The 23,817-nt window shown below is 40.8% G+C and overlaps 1 protein-coding gene across 1 annotated transcript in view; it reads right to left on the reverse strand.

Moving 5' to 3' along the window:
• Nucleotides 1–15,380: 15,380 nt before the first annotated feature.
• Nucleotides 15,381–23,817, reverse strand: part of LOC110942947 (probable carboxylesterase 18) — a 28,547-nt gene continuing 20,110 nt past the window's right edge. The window contains exons 2-3 of the mRNA XM_035989881.1: nucleotides 17,076–17,660; nucleotides 15,381–15,803 (exon numbers count right to left, since the gene is read on the reverse strand). Coding sequence (XP_035845774.1) covers nucleotides 15,381–15,803; nucleotides 17,076–17,660 — 1,008 coding nt within the window. The remainder of the gene's footprint in view (nucleotides 15,804–17,075; nucleotides 17,661–23,817) is intronic.

A 23,817-nucleotide genomic window follows, 5' to 3' on the forward strand; every position in this document is an offset into this window, starting at 1 on the left:
GCGGCTCAGGCACCCATGATCAACGCCAGAGTCTGCTTCGCATGTGGTGAACCCAACCACTTGTGAAACAAGAGCCCAAGCAGCAGCAGCCTCATCAGCAGCAACAGCCGCAACAACAGCAACAAGCCGCCCGCGCCAGAACGTTCAACATCAATGTGCGCCAAGCTTAGGCTGACAACAACGTGGACAATGGTACGTTCCTTGTGAATGGTATTTATGCATCGTGTTTGTTTGATACTGGAGCCGATAATTGCTTTGTGTCGTTTGAATTCGAGAAGCTCCTTAGTCGTAAGCGCTCTCATCTCCCCTCAACATTCGATGTTGAAGTCGCTACCGGAAGAACTGTCGCCGTTAATTCTGTTCTTCGTGATTGTACTCTTGAGCTCAACAATCACATCTTCCCAATCGACCTTATTCCGATGCAACTCGGAAGTTTCGACGTCATAGTACGCATGGACTTTCTTCGCGAAAACCATGCTGAAGTTGTGTGCTTTGATAAGATGATCCAATTCTCGCTCGCGAATGGTGATTTATTGTGTGTTTATGGCGAAACTGCTTCGAAGGGTCTCAAAATCATGTCATGTGTCCAAGCTAGAAAGTATCTCCGCAAGGAATACAGAGTTTTCTTGGCTAACATTGTAGAAGCGGAGAAGGAAAAGAAAGGAAAGACAGAAGTAAAAGACGTTCCTGTGGTCCATGAATTTCCTCAGGTGTTCCCTGATGATCTTCCTGGACTTCCGCCAAGTCGTGATATCGACTTTCGTATCGACCTCATTCCTGGAGCCAACCTTGTTGCCAAAGCTCCTTACCGACTCACACCGTCCAAAATGCGTGAACTCTCGAGTCAGCTTCAGGAATTACTTGAGAAAGGCTTCATTCGCCCGAGCACCTCTCCTTGGGGCGCGCCAGTCCTTTTCGTCAAAAAGAAGGATGGGTCATTCAGGATGTGCATCGACTATCGGGAATTGAATAAGCTAACCATCAAAAACCGCTATCCCCTACCTCGCATTGATGATTTGTTTGATCAGCTACAAGGTGCTACGTGTTTTTCGAAGATCGATCTACGCTCAGGCTAGCACCAGCTACGCATTCAAGAGGAGGATATACCCAAAACCGCTTTTCGCACTCGTTACGGCCACTATGAGTTCGTTGTTATGCCTTTTGGTTTAACCAACGCACCCGCAGTTTTCATGGATCTGATGAATCGCGTGTGTAAACCATATCTCGACCATTTTGTCATCGTGTTCATCAACGATGTCTTGATCTATTCCAAATCGAAATTCGAACACGCGCAACATCTACATTTGGTTCTCGAACTACTCCAGGGGAATCGACTCTATGCCAAGTTCTCCGAGTGTGAATTCTGGCTAAAGGAGGTTCAGTTTCTGGGTCACATTGTAAATAGTCAAGGTATTCACGTTGATCCTGCGAAGATTGAAGCAGTTAAGAGTTGGATTACACCTAAGAACCCGTCTGAGGTCTGTTCTTTTCTCGGACTAGCGGGCTATTATCGACGATTTATCGAAGGATTCTCAAAGATCGCTGTGCCGCTTACCGCTCTCACGCATAAAGACAAGCCTTTTGTTTCGGGAACTGAACAAGAGTCTGCTTTCCAAACCCTCAAACACATGCTCTGCAATGCTCCTGTTCTCACATTGCCCGATGGGAACGACAGTTTCATTGTCTATTATGATGCTTCCAACCATGGTCTTGGTTGTGTTCTTATGCAACGAGACAAGGTTATAGCTTACGCATCTCGTCAGCTCAAAATCCACGAGAAGAACTATACAACCCATGATCTCGAGCTAGGCACGGTTGTTTTTGCGTTAAAGATTTGGCGACACTACCTGTATTGTACAAAGTGTACGATCTTCACCGATCATAGGAGCCTACAACATATCTTTGATCAGAAACAACTTAATATGCGTCAACGCTGATGGGTAGAACTTCTCAACGATTACGATTGTGAGATTCGTTATCACCCAGGCAAAGCAAATGTCGTTGCCAACGCTCTCAGCAGACGGAGTTATTTGCTCAGCATTCGCGATACCCAAGCCCAATACAACCTCGAAACCCTCATCCGCGAAGCCCAGCATGCATGTTTTAATTAACGCACTCTGAAGAAGGAACGAATCTATCACGATGGAGCTCAGCTAGTGAATAAATCGAATGGGATATTCCACTTCCTGGACCGAATTTGGATCCCTAAAAGGGCCAATTTGCGACAGATATTGATGGACGAAGCCCACAAATCCTGGTATTCTATTCATCCCGGTGCCGATAAAATGTATCAGGATCTTCGCTACAAGTACTGGTGGCCGGGTATGAAAAGAGATATTGCTCTCTACGTTGGGAAGTGCCTGACATGTGCAAGGGTCAAAGCTGAACATCAAAGGCCCTCTGGCTTACTCGAACAACCGCCAATCCCCATGTGGAAGTGGGAGAGTATAGCTATGGACTTCATAACTAAGCTTCCGCACACGTCATCAGGTCACAACAGCATTTGGGTTGTCGTTGACCGTTTAACCAAATCTGCTCACTTTTTGCCAATACGGGAAGACTACAAGGTAGAACGATTAGCCCGAATCTACACCAACGAGATCGTTTGTAATCATGGGATGCCTCGCGACATCACCTCTGACCGCGACGCTCGGTTTACCTTGTGACTGCGGGAAACGTTTCAAGATGCCCGATTTACTACGCTTAATCTAAGTACCACATTCCACCCTCCAACCGACGGTCAGATTGAAAGAACGATCCGTACTCTTGAAGACATGCTCCGTTCGTGTGTCATAGATTTCGTTGGTAATTGGGATATTTACCTGCCGTTAGTCGAATTCTCGTATATCAACCGTTATCATTCCAGCATTCAAATAGCATCATTTGAGGCTTTATACGAAGAAGAAGTCGATCGCCTATTGTATGGCACAAGATCGGTCACTCGCAATTAACCGGTTCTGAGCTATTGCAAGAAACGACTGACAAAGTCCTCCAAATTCGAGAAAACTTGTTGAAAGCTCGAAATTGACAGAAAAGTTACGCCGATAGACGACGCAAGCCCCTTGAATTTGACGTTGGCGACTACGTACTCCTAAAGGTAACACCTTGGAAGGGTGTGGTTCGATTCGGTAAGAAATGGAAACTAGCGCCTCGATATGTTGGACCTTTTAAGATTCTGGAAAGGATCAGAAAAGTCGCCTACAGACTCGAACTACCGGTGGAACATAGTAATGTCCACCCGATTTTCCATGTGTCAAACCTCGAAAGTGCCTGGCTGAGCATGATTTAATTGTACCGCTCGATGACCTCCAAATAAACGAAACACTACACTTTGTGGAGAAGCCCGTCGAAATCATGCATCGCCAAACCAAGCAGCTCAGGCGCTCACGCATTCCTATTGTGAAAGTCCGATGGGAAGGCAAACGAGGCGCAGAGTTCACTTGGGAACTCGAAAGCGACATGAAGACGAAGTACCGACAGTTGTTTGTTACGGCTTCGGCCTATTTTCGGGACGAAATTCCCTCAACTAGGGGAGGCTGTAGCACCCCGTGTTTAGAAAGTCAAAGTCAAAGTCAAGATTGAAGTCAAAGGAAGAAAAGATTGCTAATTGCAATCTGTCTCTCCTTGCTCAATTCCTGTTTTGACTTCTTTGACTTATAGATTAGTATATTTTATTTTCGCTTTAGTTTTATTAGGTGGAGTAATTGTTAAGAATTGCAGTAATCGATGTATACTTATCGCTATGAATCGCCTTACGACTGTGAACAATAGGAAGTAACAATGCGATAAAGTCAATTAAACGCTAATCGAACTAATCTAATCAACATCGCGCTCGCAACTCGAATTACGCATTTTGGTTATTGTTATACGTGTGTGTTTGCCTTATGTGTTACAAGTGCATGTTTAATTATGTTATGAGTGGTAATCAATCGAATCGCAATCGAATTCAATCGCAATCAAATTGTAATTGCAAAACGAATACGAAATAAGGATGATTGTATGTTGATATAGTATGATAATTAGTGGAGAAGAGATAGCGCGAGATATGAGTAGTTGGGATTAAAAGTAATTTGACTAGGAAACTCTATCGCATCGCAACGCTCGCAATCGAAATCGAAACAGCAAAATTCGTCGCACCGAACACTCGAATCAGGCGACCGATCGATCAGGCAACCAGCCGATCGACCAGCCGTCCGCTCGGACTGCCGTCCGATCGGACAGGCTGTCCGATCGAGCTGCCTGGCCGACCGATCAGCCCTTTTCCTCTTTTGGAACTCTGTAAATACCTCCTGTCACTTTCATTCTTTCCACTTTTGGAAACTCTCTGACCGAACAGCACGCTCTCCTTGCTTTTTCTCCGATTTCTCTCAAATCCGGTAAGATCTCGTCCTAAATCTTGTACTTTCTTGATCTACACGCACTCCTACACCTTTCTATCTTTTGAATCTTAACTTTTAACTATGAAATCATCAAGATTCAAGGTGTTCTAGGATGACATCATCATGTGTTCTTGAAGAACTTCATGTTTTGGCCTCAATCCACCAAGAACAACTTAGATCTAACCGATTTCCACATAAACAAACAAAGATCTTCCATAGATCTAGACATATTCACCGTAAAAAGGATTGAAAGATGGTTTTCTAACTTTCTTTCAACTCTTTTACACTCAATGCACTCAAACCGATAGAATCGGAGCTTGTGTCGACATACTACTCATTCTTGTGGTAGTGTTGGTTCGAGATCTGAATTCCATCCACGAGGTTTACCGATTTCGGGTTAAACATGGAACACCGTCACGAAAAGCTAACTGACCGGATTTGGGTGATTCTTGTCTGATCAGGATTACCAAGTAGTGAGAAGGTTACTGTTGTTTTGCACGTTATCAAAATACCTCGATAAAACGACAAACAATCAAAACAACCAAGTGTAGGACGAACAGGTCGACCAAGACGGAGTGTCGTCCGATCGGACTGCTGTCCGATCGAACAACCAATCCGATCGAATGGCCAAACCGAACGGCTTGCACCTTGGGTCCCACACTTAAACTATTCACCAACATTTGAAGTCTGATCGTTGAACGAGTTGTTGTCCGATCGAACTACCATCCGATCGGGTTAACCGCTCGAACGTGTGACCATTAGACTTCAACACTTAAACAATTTTCAACATGTTCAATGCACTAGGAATGCCACCCGATCGAACTACTATCCGAACGAGTGACATCCTGCTGTGAACTTGTTCTCACTGAAGTGCCCAACCGAACGGGTTGCCGGCCGATCGAACGACCGTCCGATCGACCGACCTGTAAGGTAGAGGTACTTCAATGTTTTCAAATACTACAACTAAAACTTCAAAAAGTCAAGCCATCATACACAAACACATTCTTCTCAAAGGAAGAAACAATCCACTCGAACAGCCATCCGACCGGACTACTGTCCGACCGGACCGCTGTCCGAACGGATTGCCATCCGAGCGACCGGCTGTCCGATCGGACTACCATCCGAGCGAAAAGCCATTCGACCCACCAACACTTGCTTTCGTTTTACGCGACACTTATTGCTATGCTATCAAACTATTCAGGCTAACCTTACTCTCAAGCGCTCCCTTCAATCCATCAACCGCTGTGAGTATACTCGATCCCTTTTTGATTTCGCACTTTTGGGTGTTACATATGTTACTTATTCGAAATCACATCGAACACACTACGCAATACTTTTAACGCTAACCGTTACCGCATGTTATACGTGACTTAATGAATGCTTGTTTGTTATGTTTACACATGGAATGCTGTCTACTTGCCTTAGCAACGATAGTACTATAGTTTGGACTCAGCACCTGTTCACACGGGGGTTGTTAAGGACAATTATTTGCATGGATTACAGTGGTGATCATGTATTACGAACTGCCTTGGGCAGTCAACCCGCAGTCATTGGTATCGATAGGTTCATGTCGATAACTAACATGCTTCGTTTTACTCAGTGTACGTGTTGGTTATGCGTAAACTATTTCAAACTCTATATGCTACTATCAAACTTGTATGCTCACCTTTACACTATGTGTATTGACTTTATTTTAACATATGTGACAGGTGCTTAAAGTGTCTATTTGCTTGGAAATCAAGGCTAGGAAAGAGTCTTAGTGACCAACAAATAGTTGTTTGTACTTTTGAAACCTGAGTTGTCGGAACAGAACAATTTGCCTAGATTTGTACTGTAATAATTATTTTATCTTATATGACATGGTATGGGACGTGTTACTTAAAATATTTGGTAAATGTAATTGTTATGGAAACTTCTGGACAATCTGTTTCGCTCAGTGCCGCGCCCTGATGTTTCCGCCATCGGTTGGGGTGTGATAACTTTAAAGAAGGAAAGGATCTATCACGATGGAGCCCAGCTTGTGAATAAGTTGAATGAGATATTCCATTATCTTGACCGAATTTGGATCCCAAAACGGACCGATTTACGATAGATTTTGATGGACGAAGCCCACAAATCTCGATATTCCATTCATCCCGACGCCGATAAAATGTACCAGGACCTTCGCTACAAGTACTGGTGGCCGGGCATAAAGAGAGATATCGCTCTCTACGTTGGGAAGTTCCTGACTTGCTCGAAAGTCAAGGCTGAGCACCAAAGACCCTCTTGCTTGCTTGAACAACCCCCGATCCTTATGTGGAGGTGGGAGAGCATAGCTATGGACTTCATAACGAAACTTCCGCGTACGCCATCAGGTCACGACAGCATCTGGGTTGTCGTTGATCGTTTGACCAAATCTGCTCATTTTCTGCCAATACGGGAAGACTACAAGGTAGAAAGATTAGCCCGAATCTACACCAACGAGATCATTTGTCGACATGGGACGCCTCGCAACATCATCTCTGACTGTGACGCTCGGTTTACCTCGCGTCTATGGGAAACGTTTCAGGCCGCGCTCGGTACTACGCTTAATCTAAGTACCGCTTTTCATCCCCAAACCGACGGTCAGACTGAAAGAACGATTCGTACCCTTGAAGACATGCTCCGTTTGTGTGTCATAGATTTCGGTGGTAATTGGGACGCTTACCTGCCTTTACTCGAATTTTCGTACAATAACAGTTATCATTCCAGCATTCAAATGGCACCGTTTGAGGCACTATAAGGAAGAAAATGTCGATCGCCTATTGTATGGCACGAGATCGGGCATTCGTAATTAACCGGTCCGGAGCTACTACAAGAAACGACTGACAAAATCCTCCAAATTCGAGACAACCTGCTGAAAGCTTGGAGTCGTCAGAAAAGTTACGCCGATAGACGACGCAAGCCCATTGAATTTGATGTTGGCGACCATGTACTCCTAAAGGTATCAACTTGGAAGGGTGTGGTCAGATTCGGAAAGAAAGGAAAGCTCGCGCCTCGATATATTGGACCCTTTAAGATTCTGGAAAGGATCGAATAAGTGGCCTACAGACTCGAACTACCGGAGGAACTTAGCAACGTTCACCCGACTTTCCATCTGTCTAACCTCAGAAAGTGCCTGGCTGAGCATGATTTATTTGTACCTCTTGAGGATCTTCAAGTAAACGAAACACTACACTTCGTGGAGAAGCCTGTCGAGATCATGGATCGCCAAACCAAGCAGCTCAGACGCTCGCGCATTTCCATTGTGAAGGTCCGCTGGGAAGGCAAACGAGGCGCAGAGTTCACTTGGGAACTCAAAAGCGACATGAAGGCGAAGTACCCGTAGTTGTTTGTTACGGCTGAAGCCTAATTTCAGGATGAAATTCCCTAAACAGGGGGAGGCTGTAACACCCCGTATTTTGAAAGTCAAAGTCAAAGTCAACATTGAAGTCAAAAGAAGAAAAGATTGCTAATTGCGATCTGTCACTCCTTGCTCAATTACTGTTTTGACCTCTTTGACTTGTAGATGGTTTATTTATGTTTTTACGTTAGTTGTATTATGTGGTGTACTTATTAATAATCGAGGTTAATCGATGTTTATCGTATGCTTTATCGCTTTATCGCAATCGCATTGCAACTCGAATTACGCGTTTTGGATATTGTTTTACGGGTGTGTGCTTCTTATGTGTTACTTGTGCATGTTTATTTATGTTATGTGGTCGTGATTAATCAAAACGCAATCACAACTCAATCGCAAATGCTAAACGCAAGTTAATTATGATAATTATATGTTAGATATATTAGTTGGGATTAAAAGTAATTTGAATGAGAAACCCTATCGCATCGCAACGCTCAACACGCGAATCGAAACAACAAAACTTGTCGCGCCGATCACACCAATCGAGTGACCAACCGACCGAGTTGCCACCCGATCGGGCTGCCACCCGATCGAGTTGCCACTCGATCGACCAGCCACTTTCCCCCTTTTCCTTTATGGAAACCCTATAAATACCCCCATATGTCAACATCCCTTGATGTTGACAGCTCTCACTCGACCAGCTCGCTCCAACCTCTATTTCTTCCGATTTCTCGCGATTCTTGTAAGTTTCCAACCTAAATCTTGTACTTTCTTGACCTACACGCACTCCTCCACCTTTCTATCTTTTGAATCTTAACTTTTAACCGTGAAATCATTAGATTTGAGATGTTCCATGATGATGTCATCATGGTGTTCATATGAACTTCATGTTTTGGCTTCAATCCACCAAGAACAACTTAGATCTGGACGATTTCCACATAAATAAACAAAGATCTTTCATAGATCTGAACATATTCATGGAGAAAAGGATTGAAAGATGGTTTCCAACTTTCTTTCAACTCTTTTACACACAACGCACTCAAAATCGATAGAATCGGAGCTTGTTCTGACCTTCTACTCATTCTTAGTGGTGTGTTAGTTCCAGATCTGGATTCTATCTAAGAGACTATGGATTTCGGGTTAAGCATGAACCACCGGATCGAACCACGGACTGACCAGACTAGGGTGATTCCTGTCCGATCGGGTTACTTGGCGCTTGACGAGGTTCTGTTGCTCGGCACGTTATCAAATCGCCTCGAGAAAACACAAACTATCAAAAACAACCAAGTGAAGAAGATGATCAGGTCGACTGGGACGGATTGCCACCTGACCGGACAGCCACCCGATCGGCTTACGCCTTGGGTCCCACACTTAACTTTTATTTCAACATTTGAGGTTTTGAACATCGAACGGATTGCCGTCCGATCGAGTTGCCACCCGATCGGATTACCACCCGACCATGTGATGTTTGGACTTCAACACTTAAACAATTTTCAACATGTTCAATGCATACGGGATGCCACCCTATCGGATTGCAATACGATCGAGTGACAAACTGCTGTGAACTTGTTCTCACTAAAGTGTTCTACCAATCGGATTGCCGCCCGATCGAACAGACGTTCGATCGACCGACCTGAAAGGTATAGGTACTTCTCTGTTTTTAAAATGCTACAACGAAAACTTCAAAGTTAAGCCATCACACACAAACACATCCATCCCAAACGAGGTAACAATCTAATCGAATGGTCATCCGATCGGATGACCATCCGAACGGACTGTCACCCGATCGACCGGCCACCCGATCGGATTGCCACCCGATCGGATTACCGTCTGATCCATTGACACTTTGCATCGTTTTACGCGCCGCTTATTGTTTATGCTATCATTCTGATCAGGCTAATCTCACTCTAGCGCTCCCTTCAATCCATCATCGCTGTGAGTATACTCGAACCCTTTTTGCTTTATGCACTTTTGGGTGTTACATAGGTTACTTATTCTAAATCACATCGAACGCACTACGCAATACTTTAACGCTAACCGTTACCTCATGTTATACGTGACTTAATGAATGCTTGTTTGTTATGTTTACGCATGGATTGCTGTCTACCTGCCTTAGCAACGATAGTACTATAGTTTGGACTCAGCACCTGTTCACTCAGGGGTTGTTAAGGACAAGTAATTACATGGCTCACAGTGTGAGTGTGTATTACGAACTGCCTTGGGCAGTCAACCCGCAGTCATTGGTATTGATAGGATCATGTCGATAACTTACGTGCTTCATTTCACTCTGTGTACGTGCTGGTTATGCGTAAACGATTTCAAACTCTATTATATCTATTAAACTTGTATGCTCACCTTTACACTATATGTATTAACTTTTACTTTAACGTATGTGGCAGGTGCTTAAGATGTTTAAATGCTTGGCTTGCTGTGAAATCGAGGCTAGGAAAGGTCTAGAAACGAATAGACGAATTGTCTGTATTTGAAATCTGAGTTGTCCCGGAACAGAACAATTGACTTGATTTTGTCTGCAATAATTATGTTACTTTTTATGTCATGGTATGGGACATGATGCTTTAAATAATTGGTAATCATAGTTGTTATGGAAACTTCTGGACAATCTGTTTCGCTCAGTGCCACGCCCCGATGTTTCCGCCATCGGTTGGGGTGTGACACTCCCGTTAGACTTTGGGAAAGGCAATGAACGTTTATAGCTCCCGCTTGACTCTTGGGATTGCTATGTTAATTGCATTGGAAATGCGTGTTACGTAGGGACTGCGTTAGCTTAGCTTGGTGAAACTTGTTACATGTTTTCATGGCGGATACGAGTTTTGGAACGTTTTAAACTATTATGCTATTATGTACTCAAACTTGTATAGTCGCCAACATTTTGTTGATAGTATTTTAATACATGTTGCAGGTTGATAAGTTTGGACACTGAAGAAACAAGCTAGGATGATGCTTAGAAACTCATCTAGTTAAATCAAGAATTTTGAACAATATTTGAATGTTATGTATTTGATACTTTCGTGATGGTGATTGATGTTTAGACAATTTTGCATGAAATTAGTTAATTAATACTGAAACAATTTAGTGTTGTGGAATCTCTTGAGCAATCTGAACGCTTAGTGTCGCGCCCCGATGTTTCCGCCATCGGTTGGAGTGTGACACCCTCTCTCTCTCTCTCTCTCTCCATCCTGAAAATTTCTTCTATAATGAAACGGTCAGAGTTGCTTGAGTTCTCCACACCCTGATTCAAGTCGGGAATAATATAGTTGCGGGCCGGGAATTTGGGTTAACAACTCTTTTGGGCCTGGTTGTGATGTAGCTGGGCCGAGGAGAATTAGTATTGGGCTCATCAATTGGACTATCATTTTCCCCCATTTGCACTTCGGGTCCCATCTCTTCTCTCTCCTCATTATTTTCGAAAGACTGCTGAACCTGTTCCCTATGCGCCCCCTTATATTGCATGTGTACCTCGAAATTGTGGGGAGAAGTGGCTGTTGATTTTCCCATGCAAGAAATTGGAGAGTCTGCCATGCAACCTTTCGTTTCTTCCCTGTCGGATGCTGGAGTCTTTCCAAAAACCGATGATCTACCGGGAGAGCAGATTTCCGACTCTTTCGACTCCAAAAAAGCCGAGTACCACTGTCCCGAAATCTCCTCCACCCAAACCTTAATAACCTGATCCTTCCATTTTAACTGAATTTCTTCAGCTACTCTCTTCCCGGATTAAACCAAAATTGCCAAACGTTCTTCAGCCATATTTCCGTCGATTGCCTCAGCTTCCGATTTTACTAGTAGACGACCACAGCTTTCTCCTATTTTATTGAAAACATGTCTGTCCCAAAGAGAAAGCGACACCCCCAAAATCTTTATCCACCCAACTCTCTCGAAAATAGGAGGGATTCCTTCCCAAACGTAGAGCCCGGAGAACCACTTTTCCCACTCCTCTACCTTAAGGACATGAAACTCTTCTGCTTCCACCGGACTACTGAAGCATAACATCACTTTAAGTCCTCCCAAATATCTTAACTCTAGACCTTCCTCCATAATCCCCGACAGATGAGTTTTAAGATCATTAAGAATGTCAATATCCTTGACTTCGCCAATCAGAGACTTATATTCCCATTTTTTCTTTGTCTCTACGTTCATTGGGGGTAGCTCAATAATCTTTTCAGTAATGACACTCCTATTCGGACATACGACTGATCTATACGTTCTTTTCTCCTGATATTACATACCACCTTACCTGGATGTTTAACAGTTTCAGATTCGGGTTCCACCACTTTGAGTCTAGAGAAGACCGAGACTCTCTCCCCCGTGTTTTGCTTTTCGATCTTAGATCCATCTCTATCAAATTTTGCTAGATTTACATCAATCACCGCACCATCGATTCTAACCTCTTTTAATTTCTCTATATCCAACTTGTCAGTTCATTTACGTTTTAAAGCTTGATAAAACCGAATTTATTGCCCGCTCTATCATTTTAAACGGAACAAACACATCTTCCAGATTCTCCAAGTATTCAAAATCCTTCCACAACATTGTCCGATTACATGAATCAGGCAGATTGGATATATAAAAGGAGGTAGCATTGCGGAGTCTAATTAACCTGTTGACGAATTTCTTCTCCTGTCTTGATTCATATCTGCTGAGAACAGTATTCCAACTATCGTCTTTGTATTGACGCGAATTCTTAATCTTATTTTTCTCCTCCTGCTTCCTCCTACGTAACTCTTGCAACGATGCCGGATCTTGCCTCCCATAATGACCCCTCCTTCCCCGTCGATCCATAGAGAGAAAACACGAAAGAATGATATCACGGGTCTTTAATAGGTTAATAGGATTCGAATCGATCAAGCTGAACTATATCAATAGCCGCGACCAATCTCAGACCTACTAAGCAATCAAGAGCCGGATATCCCAGACAAAACCAAAGGAAAACAAAGAATCACTCCGATCAGTTCCGGACTCCGCTAACAATGCTCGTATCGAACAGATGGAAGGGCTCCAAATGAACAATCACGGGAAAGTTACACAGAGACGGGGTAAGATCTGAAGGATGAAGACGAAGACTGATCCACTTCTCAAGAGAGTTGAGAATAAGTGTATAACTACATAAGGATCAAAATTGCCCAACTTAAAATGTTCTTACAGAGTAATTTTGATATTGTAGAGTAATTTTGTAGAGTATCATAATTACTCTACAAATGATCTTGTATGCTAATTTTGATCTTATAAGATAATTTTGATCTTGTAGGATAATTTTGTAGAGTATCATAATTACTTTGCAAGTTTTAAAATTACCCTACAAGAACTTTTTACAAAATTACCCTACAGGATCAAAATTACCATACAAGAATATTTTATAAAATTACCCTACAAGATCATTTGTAGAATAATTTTGATAATTACCCTACGAGCAAATAATTACGAAAAATGCCACCGCATTTTTTTTTCCTTTTTCATGTCTTTCGTACGTTTTGTAGGATAAGGTTGTTTGCACCTGAAATTAACTTAATAAAAGTAACATGAAATGATTTGATACAACTTAAAAGGATATGCTTCATTATGTATGATAGAATAAAACTTCATAATACATCTGCAATATATTCAAAAATTTTTAAGTTGTTGAGTAGCTGTTTTTATCTTAAAAGATCTTCAACATGGGAAGCTTTTATGGTGTGTGGGGAGGACCTCCGCACAAGGCCCACAATTTCGAGGGGCATGCGATTTAAAAAAATAATCCAATACGTATATGTTATTTTTTTTTAAATAGTAAACACATACCACTTTCAATATATGCCAATTTAAAAATCATTTTTATGGTTTAGAATTTAGCCCACTTGGAATTAGATTTATTAAGCCCAATACTGATTTGATCTTTTTTAAATAATAACAAAACATAACAGAAGGGCACATTTTTTCAATCTCGAACAGGGTACGTGAATTCTCAGAGACGCCTCTGATCTTCAAAACTCGAAACCGAGTAACCATGCCCAAAACCAGCATACATTCGTGTCTCTGGCATTGACGGCTTGGGTCTGTAACAATTGTTTTCAACCAAAAATAACAAAGAAATCTTTTAAGGATATTATCTTTATAATTTCCTACAGATTATAAGAGGCACTAGCTATCGCAAATCTTATTCGTAGTAGATCTAGAAGAGATCAGTGACGAAATTTTGTGAAAATAAATTTCATTTTTTGTGGCTTAAAGCCTTAAATTATCAATCATGTTCGTTGTCGAAAAGTCAATTTCTGTAGCATAGATGAACGAAACAATAATTTATTTGAACATAGCTACTTTTTAAGTGTTATGTGCAATGTTATTCTATATACTCCATTACCCATAGAGGGAAATAGTGCCAGACAGCTATAAAAGCTATAAAAGTATTGTAGTGTTTTATTTATTTTTTTTGTCTTTTTTATTTTTTATTTTTTTGCAAAAGTATTGTAGTGTTTTGTTTTAATTTGTTGACTCGGTGTAATTTTTTCTGAGATCATGTTATAAGTGGTATGTACAAGTAACCGAAACAAAGACGTATATGTTATGAGAGAGAAATATTCGGCTTAATGCCCCGTAACCTAGACGGGGCAAAAACTAGTTTTTATACAAGAGATATATATATATATATATATATATATATATATATATATATATATATATATATGTATGTATATAGGGGAAGGTTCAAATGAAAACCACTAGTTATTGTGAAAACTCGAAAACTAATTAAAAAAAACCAACAAAAACATACAATTTTTTTTTTTGCAAACCAAATTTCGCAGGTTTTTTTATATAAAAAAAATTTTCAAAAAAAAAAAAAAAATTTGTGTAGTGCACATGTGTAATACTACACATGTGTATGTGTACTACACATGTGTATTATTACACATGTGCACTACACAAAAAAAAAATTTGAAAAAAAGGTTTTTTTTATATATAAAAACCAGCGATTTTTATTAAAAAATTGAAAAAAAAAATTTGTGTGTTTTTTAGGCTTTTTTTAGTTAGTTTTCGAGTTTTCACAATAAAAATGGTTTTCATTTAAAACATCTCCTATATATATATATATATAATATTCAAGATCATTTCCAAGGAGGTGTACGTTCACAAATTTCCTAAGAAGTTATGCATATCTTCCCATTTCATCCCATGCAGGGGCGGACCCAAGTTAAGCGGAAAGGGATTCCCAGACCTCAATCTTTTTTTAAAAAGTAGTAGAAGCGGTATATAAAATTTTCTATGAACCCTATAAAATAATTTAGTTGGACCCCATAACAATAACAGTGAGCCTGGTGCAGTGGTAAAACCCCTTGTTTACATACAAAAGGTCCTGGGTTTGATACCTGTTTGTTTCGTTTTTTTTGTGTTTTTTTTCTTAAACCTGATTTTAAATTAATCACTCTATTTTTTTTTTTCCTATTTCAATTTTTTCTCACCTATATTTCGCTGAATGTGTAGTAAATGAAACTTGTAATTTAGTTATCATATTGTTTTCTATTATGTTTCTCGACTCGACCCGACCCGAACAACGACCGATCCAAAAAATTTGAACACCGGAAAAATGGGACCCAATTGTCCAAAAATCCTGGGTCCGCCAATGATTCCATGCAATAAAATCCTGAGTCATTGTTTCAAAGCTTTTCTATAACCTTGTGAGTGAAGTCCTTCACTTCGGATAATAGTTGCTCGGATTCTGGCAACTCCGGGAAAACGTAGAAACCATGACACATGTTTAGGTACTCCACCAAATAAGCTTCTTTGCCGGACTTGTTCAGCCACTCATAGTACCTTTTTTGCCAGTCTACTAGAGCATCAAACCCTGTCATAACCACTATGGTTGCCGGAAAATCCATTTGTGATATATCCACCGCCTTTGGACCGCTAACGTTGATGATTGGATGGTCGCGGGTGTAGCCTTCGCCCATTGGCATGAATGCATTCCAATACCAATATGTTCGCTCCAACGACAACACAGGGCCTCCTTCGAGTTCTTTTTCCGAATTTGTTCGCTCCTCTCCGCCAAAAAATGGTTGAATCGCCACCAAGCCAATTACCTTAACACATCATACGAGTTGGATCGAATGAAGGAATTATACACGATAATCTATCAAATTTTGAACAAAAGGGTTTGGTTTATAGAGAAAAAGAGACATCGAACAACTAAATTCTGTGGCGGAGGTATAGTATAAGGAATGGTATCACGGGCAACCCCATCTTTATAGTGATTTTTTTTCTTTTATATAAAGGATACCTCTAAAAAATATGATACTTTAATTTATGAGTTCATTACTTTTTAAGTCCATGTGTTTTAGTGGTTTTAACTTTTTGAGTGCAGAATAAAAAAGTTTAACGTTCCTGAGTCTCTAACTGCTCATTTTATAACGTTTTGAGTCCCTGTGTTTTAGTGGTTTTAACCACTTGAATCCAAAATTAAAGTACAAGTGTTAAAAAATTGGACTCAAAACGTTATAAAATGAGCGGTTAGAGACTTAAGGCGTTAAACTTTTTTATTTTGAATTCAAGTGGTTAAAACCACTAAAACATAGAGACTCAAAAAGTAATTAACCTTTAATTTATTAAATTAAAATTCCATTTTTTTAAGCCCAAACCTTTTACAATAGTTATGCCCGAAATTAAGTATGATATAATTGAAAGATGCCGAATTGATAAACATAGCCTAAGCCCCAAAATACGCCCCGCTTGCGGTATGCGAGTATAATGTATATATGTGTGGGCCATCGGGGGCAAAAGTAAAAGTGCACTAATTTTAACGTTATTTTACAAATTTCATGAAAATAACGTTAAAAACTGAGGACGGTTAATCATGCATCATGTGTTGGCGTTGATAGCTGAAAGACAAAAGGGTACATGCACTAATCGGTCTTTGTCCCGATTGCTGAGTGTTATGTGCCTTATGTCCAAGGCTTGATTCAAAACTACTATCGAGCCGGGGGTCTCACTGGAAGCAGCCCCTCTATTCCTAGAGGTAAGGTTGTCTACATATTACCCTCCTCAGACCCTACCTTTGCTTTGCTATTCGTGGGATTTACTGAGTATGATGATGATGATGAGCCTAAGCCCCAAAATAATTTTTTATTATCGTGTTTTTTTATTATTGTATGATTGCACGGTAATTTTTTTTACTTTTTTATAATACATCTAAATTAATGAGTTAGCTTCGCCACCGACTAAATTACTCGTTACCGGTAAGGTTATAAAGGTTTATCGTTTATGTATGTAGAACAATATACAAGACTTCTAGGGAGTCTAACCCGAACACTATCGGGCTTAATCATACAATCTTGTTAATCTAACGATTGATGTACCTTAAGTTGTCGGAAACTGGATTCACAAGCCCTTTGAGCAACATGATGAGCTATGTTTCCGCCGGCACTATCACCGGCAAGAAAACAACTTGAAATATTCACATTTTCCGGCAACCATTTTAACTTATTCTCTTCATCATCAAGAAACTTCATCACATCAAAGCAATCATTATGTTGCACAGGGTACCGATACTCCGGTGCAAGACGATAATCAACTGAAACAACAACCACAGCCAATTTTCTCGCCATCCGGCGGCACATATCATCATAGACCTTCACGTCCGGGGCGAAGTAAACAAACGCGCCACCGTGAAAGAAAACGATGAGCGGGAGATCGTCTGAGGAGTGTTGGGTGGGGACAAATACGCGGAACCAGAGGTTGCGAGTTGGATCCACGACGACGTCGTATGTCTTGACGCGGTTGATAGGTTTGGAGGACGGTGGGACCCGGAACTGTATGAAATTGAGAAGACGGCGGTTGACGGTGCCGTCTTTTCGTCTTGCAGCGTGTGTTGCGGTGGAAAACAACCAAAGTAAAATTCGTGTTTTCCAGGACAGAGAGAGTTGCCGGAGTTTTGGGTGCAGCTTCCATGGAAATAAGTATAGGGGGAACGGATCAAAATACACAATTCTGAGTTGTTAACTTTTTTATTTTAATCTGCAATGGCTGGCTTAAATTCATTCAGTGGGGTCACAAAATTTAACGATTTGGTTTATAATTTTTTTTTATCAAAACCGAACAACTAATTTGTGTTCTTTTTTTTGACGGCAAACAAAGATTTTATTTGTCACACCCCGACCACGTAAAACATCAAATCGTGGCGAAAACGTCGGGGAGTGTTGTAATAGAATTATTGTTCCACAACCATGGTAATTAAAATAATATTTTATTCATAACCAAAGGTGGAATTTCATTGTCTCAAAACAAGAACCAAAAAGTTATATTGTCTTAAAATAAAAGAAACATGAGTTCATAATTAAACTAAGTCTATTCTTCATTTTATGTCACTAAGGCCCAAGTCCGCCCTAGTGTCACGATCATCATCCTAGGCAACGGCTCCTGAAACACATGTGAAAATAGGTACGTCAGCATAAAAATGTCTGTGAGTAACATATGTTTTTGTGAAAAATGTGTTATTTGCTTAAAATGTATAAGTTCAAACTAAATGAATTAATAAGTTCAAACTAAATGAATTAAGTAACGCTACGACATGTAATATAATACAAGCACTTATATATAGGAAGTACCAGCGGCTTATCCACCATGCTTGTATCATACTACACACGTCTCGTTACTTAAGTCACTTAAACAAATCACCAATGTATAAAGTCCATGTTTAAACCAACCATCAAATGTTCTTGTCTAAACCATTGTCATATGTTTAAAGTCCAAAATGTAGTCATGTAGTCATGTATGTGTAACAAATGTTATGTATGTTAAGTAAAATGTGTTCACTTAAACCAAATGTATAAATGTACAAAACAAGGTATTTTGAGTATATCAAAAAGTTATGTTTTGTAAAGTAAAAGCATGTTTTAATAATACAAACATTTATGTGGCAAGTTAACGCATACATTCAAGCCTTGAGACAGGCGGATAACCCTAAGTAAAGGTTATCAAAAGAAATGTTTTCGGATTCAGTCATTCCTTTCATCCAAACAAACCTAGGATGTCAGGAACGGGATTTGTCAAGTCCTATGGTACCATTACTTACTACCGAGCGGCGTAGCTAATGTTAATGAATGTATATAAGTTCCGTTTATGCAAACCAAATGTTATACCAAATGTAAACATGTTGTATGAAAACAATGTACTAAGTTTGCTAAGTTAACATACAAAGCAGTTAAGTCATGTAAATCAATGTGCTAGCATGTTAAATGAACATACATAGCAAAAGAAATGTAATGTAAAACAATGTGCTAGCATGTCAAGTAAACATACGTAGCAAAACATAATGAAATCATGTACTATAAGTGTCCTAATGAACATAGCAAGTATATGATATGAAAACATGGAAAACATGAAAGTAACAAGTAGGCACATGTGTTTCACCCCAAAACGTTTGAAAACAGTAAAAGAGGGGACTATGTACTCACTTGAGATTGCTCAATAGACTTTAGATATCCGCCAAGCAAGCTAGAAGATCACGGATTCAAACGACACCTAATATAGGTATCTACATTAATAAACGGACCTATCGGAGGATCGGGTAGTACGAGGGTTTGTAAACCAAATAAGTGTGGGAACTTATGTAATATGGTTTGACAAAGCCTACATACTAAAACGAAACCTATCCTAAGTGCTTTTGACCCGTTACGACCCGTTTAGGTAGCTTATGCTACTTTAACGCGTCGTTCGCGTAAAATGCGTTTGGAACGCCTAACTAGCCCTATGACAAGAAAGATATGCCTTAATATGTTTAATATTGTTGCTAAATCAGTTTAGATGTCAAAAGTTATGTTACATAGGCTTAAAATGAATTTTAGCGCAAAAAGGGTATTTTGGTAATTTTTCCTAAGGCATAGAAACTACTTATCATGCAACTACTTAAACGACGTGACCATAAGGTATAACCTCGAAAGGTTATTCCCTATACAACAATGGTCACCCAAAGTGTTTGGTCGGATCCTAATGGTCGACCAAATGGGTTGGGTTCGAAAGTATAAGCGATTGATTAGATCGCTTACTTTTACGACCTTAAATAAGCATAAAACTAAAAGCGACGAGCTAAACATGCTAGAACATGTTTAGTTAAGTTAGAAAACAGGTTTGGTATTAAAACAAACGGTTTTAATACCCTAGAGTAGTTTGGTTACAAAATACGCGAGAAAACGCATTTTGGCCGAAACTACGACTCGTCACTGAGCCTAGATAACGTGGTAATCAGTAGGTATAGTTACTAGGGACTATAACCATCGTGATTACGCTCACGTTATGAAGTTCAAACGAACTTCGCGTTGACCATAAACTGGTCAATGCAGAAAGTCAAACACAGTTTGACTTTAACGCTAAAATGAACGAAAAACGCGAAAGAATACTTACAGAAGGTCCCAGCAAGATTCGAACCCGATTCACTCTCAGGTAGGAAGCATATACTTCCACTTAGAGAGTGTAGAATCAGATTCAAATGTGAGGGAAATGGGCAAGGCATGGGGGGTATTTATAGGTGTAGCACTACCGTTAAGATCGTTTCTTGGAGAAGGGGGCACGATCTAAGCCGTACACTTGCCGCATTCTGATTTGGTACCTTGATGGGCACACAAACCAGCCCATGGGAACCCAAAAACCATGTGCTCAAGGTGGGTAACAGCTGGAAATGGCTGGAAAGCATTCTGCTGATCTGGGCATGGCTTACGGACCGTAAGCACACCCATACGGTCCGTAAGGACCCTGCAGACCAGCATAAATTTCAGTTTTGGCAGTTTAGGTCCCTGTGCGCGTATGGTCGTGTTTTGGCACTTCTAACACCCGTCAAACCTATTTATAAGCTCTACAAGGATGTTAAAGTACAGGGAACATGAAACATGCTCAAAAGTATGCCGGATGTCAGTTCGTTTGGCCGTACGATTGCGTTGTTCGGTTAATTACGACGGAAGTCGTAACGGACGCAAAAACGATCCAAATTGCGTGACGAACGGATTTTTGACAAGCCAATCACTAAGACATAATATTTTAATGATTACATAAATTTTTTTGGATGTCCGGATGTATTCAGAACGTAAGTTATGCGTGAAAATGCAACTTATGCACTTTTTGACGCTTTTAGTCCCTGGATGAGCATAAAGTTTATTTTAGCACACCGAACCCCTCAAAGCCTATTTATAAGCTATGTAAAGGATATTTAGGGTGTGTTTAACTTATGGCCAAGTTCCGGAATGTTCGTTACAGTTTAAATTGGCATACTTTCGCAGTTTGTCAATTTTAGTCCCTGTAAGAGAATAAACTTGATTTTGCCATACCAAAGCCTTCAAAACTTATTTCTAAGTTATGTAAAGGTTATTTAAGGTATGTTAAGCATAAGTTGATGTTCCGGAGTATTTGTCGCGTTTAACTGATTACGTTTACGCACCAGTTTGCGTATAATTCTCAAGAAAGCGATATAGAGTTTGAAATTGGATAAAAGTCAAAACATGAAAAACATGAAACATAAACAGACAAACATTGGGATCAAATGACTTTATTTCATTGATAACTGAATTGTTCACAATGATTACAAGCACAAATGTCACAGTCTCCCCTACTTGTGGAAATTTCGTCCCGAAATTTGTATAGAGGAAACTCGTGAGAATAGATGCGGATACTTTGCCTTCATTTGATCTTCACATTCCCAAGTAAACTCAGGTCCACGTTTAGATTCCCAGCGAACTTTAACCAAAGGAATGCGCTTGCGTTTAAGCCATTTGACTTCACGATCCATAATTTCCACAGGTTTCTCAACAAAATGCAGTGTTTTATCAACACGAATCTCGTCAAGCGGTATGTGGAGGTTCTCATCAGCTAGACACTTCTTGAGATTGGATACGTGGAAGGTTGGATGAACATTACCAAGTTCAGGAGGTAAATCAAGTCTGTTGGCTACCTTCCCGATTCTTTCGACGATCTTGAATGGTCCAACGTATCTAGGTGCAAGTTTTCCTTTCTTTCCAAATCTGATCACACCTTTCCAAGGTGAGATCTTAAGTAATACACGATCATCGACTTGAAATTCCAAGGGCTTGCGTCGTCGGTCCGCGTAACTCTTTTGACGGCTTCGAGTTGTCTGAAGGTTATCACGAACTTTCTTAACCTTATCAGTTGTCTCTAGAATGAGGTCAGGTCTAGTAAGCTGAGCCTCACCTATTTCATTCCAGTAGACTGGTGAACGGCATTTTCGACCATAGAGAGCCTCGAAAGGAGCCATGTTGATGCTGGAGTGATAACTGTTGTTGTAGGAGAATTCAATCAATGGGAGATGTGAATCCCAACTACCACCAAAGTCGATCACACAAGCTCTAAGCATATCCTCCAAAGTCTGGATTGTTCTTTCAGTTTGGCCATCTGTTTGTGGATGATAAGCTGTGCTCAAATTAAGTTGGGTCCCCATAGCAGATTGCATGGTTCTCCAAAAACGAGAAGAGAAGCGAGCATCTCTATCAGAAATAATGTTCAAAGGAACACCATGTCGAGATACAATTTCATCACGTAGATTTTGGCCAGCCTTTCAGCAGAAAAATCCTCACGGATTGGCAAGAAATGCGCTGACTTAGTAAGACGATCAACAACTACCCAGATGGCATCATGACCTTTCTTTGTGCGCGGAAGTTTAGTAATGAGATCCATAGCGATGTTTTCCCATTTCCAAACTGGAATCTCTGGTTGCTCCAAAAGACCAGAAGGATGTTGGTGTTCAGCCTTAACCTTGAGACAAGTAAGGCACTTTGAAACGTACAAGGCAATGTCCTTCTTCATACCAGGCCACCAATACCGAGTACGAAGATCCTTATACATCTTGTCTGAACCAGGATGAACAGAATAGCGAGACTTATGGGCTTCGTCCATAAGCAAGGTGCGAAGGTCATCTTGGCTTGGGACCCATAAACGGTCCATGAAATAATACGATCCATCTTCCTTCAGCATAAGATCAGGATTAATGTGATAGGGTAATTCCTTACCCATCAAATCTTGTGAAACACAAGCATGTTGAGCCTGAGAAATGCGTGCTTGGATATCAGATCGAGTGCGGAACGCTGTCTTGGGAATATCCTCTTCATGCACACGAAGTTGATGATACCCAGAACGAAGATCGATCTTCGAAAAGCAAGTAGCACCCTGTAACTGGTCAAAGAGATCATCAATGCGAGGTAGAGGATATCGATTCTTGATGGTGAGCTTGTTCAGCTCACAATAATCGATACACATTCTGAAGGATCCATCATTCTTCTTGACAAAGAGAACGGGAGCACCCCAAGGTGAAAAGCTAGGACGAATAAAACCTTTGTCAGAAAGCTCCTGAAGCTGCTTAGATAGCTCTTGCATCTCAGACGGTGCAAGACGATATGGAGCTCTGGCAATGGGATTTGCACCAGGTACAAGATCAATACGGAACTCGACTTGGCGTGCAGGGGGTAGACCAGGTAACTCTTCAGGAAACAGCTCCGGATAATCCTGAACAACAGGAATATCTTGCATAGGCTTACCTTGGCCCTTATCTGCTGTAACATGTGCCAAGAAGGCCACATAGTTCTTTCACAGATACTTCCGAGCTTGAAAACAAGACATAAGCTTGAGGCTACTAGCAGGTTTCTCACCACGAACCTGTAGGATCTCACCTGACGAGAGCGGCACATGAACGATCTTCTCAAAACAAACTACCTCTGCGTGATGTTTGGCTAACCAATCCATACCCACAATAATGTCGAAGCTTCCAAGTTGCATAGGCGTGAGGTCAATAGGAAAAAGATGGTTGTTAAGGTTCAACTGGCAGTTGCGAAGAACAGAATCAAGAACAACGGGTTCACCACTCGCAACTTCGACTGTAAAAGGCTTACCTAGTTTCTTTCTAGACACGCGAAGCAAGGGCTCAAAAGACAACGACACAAAACTGTTATCGGCCCCTGAATCAAAAAGAACAGACGCAGGTTGATTGTTAACAAAGAACGTACCGTTCACCACATCATTGTCTGCTTGCGCCTCTTGTGCATTCATGTTGAAAGCTCGTCCTCGAGCCTGAGCCTGAACTGGATTCGCATTCACCAATCTTGG

This window comes from Helianthus annuus, chromosome 5 (genome assembly GCF_002127325.2).
Source record: "Helianthus annuus cultivar XRQ/B chromosome 5, HanXRQr2.0-SUNRISE, whole genome shotgun sequence".
NCBI lineage: Eukaryota > Viridiplantae > Streptophyta > Magnoliopsida > Asterales > Asteraceae > Helianthus > Helianthus annuus.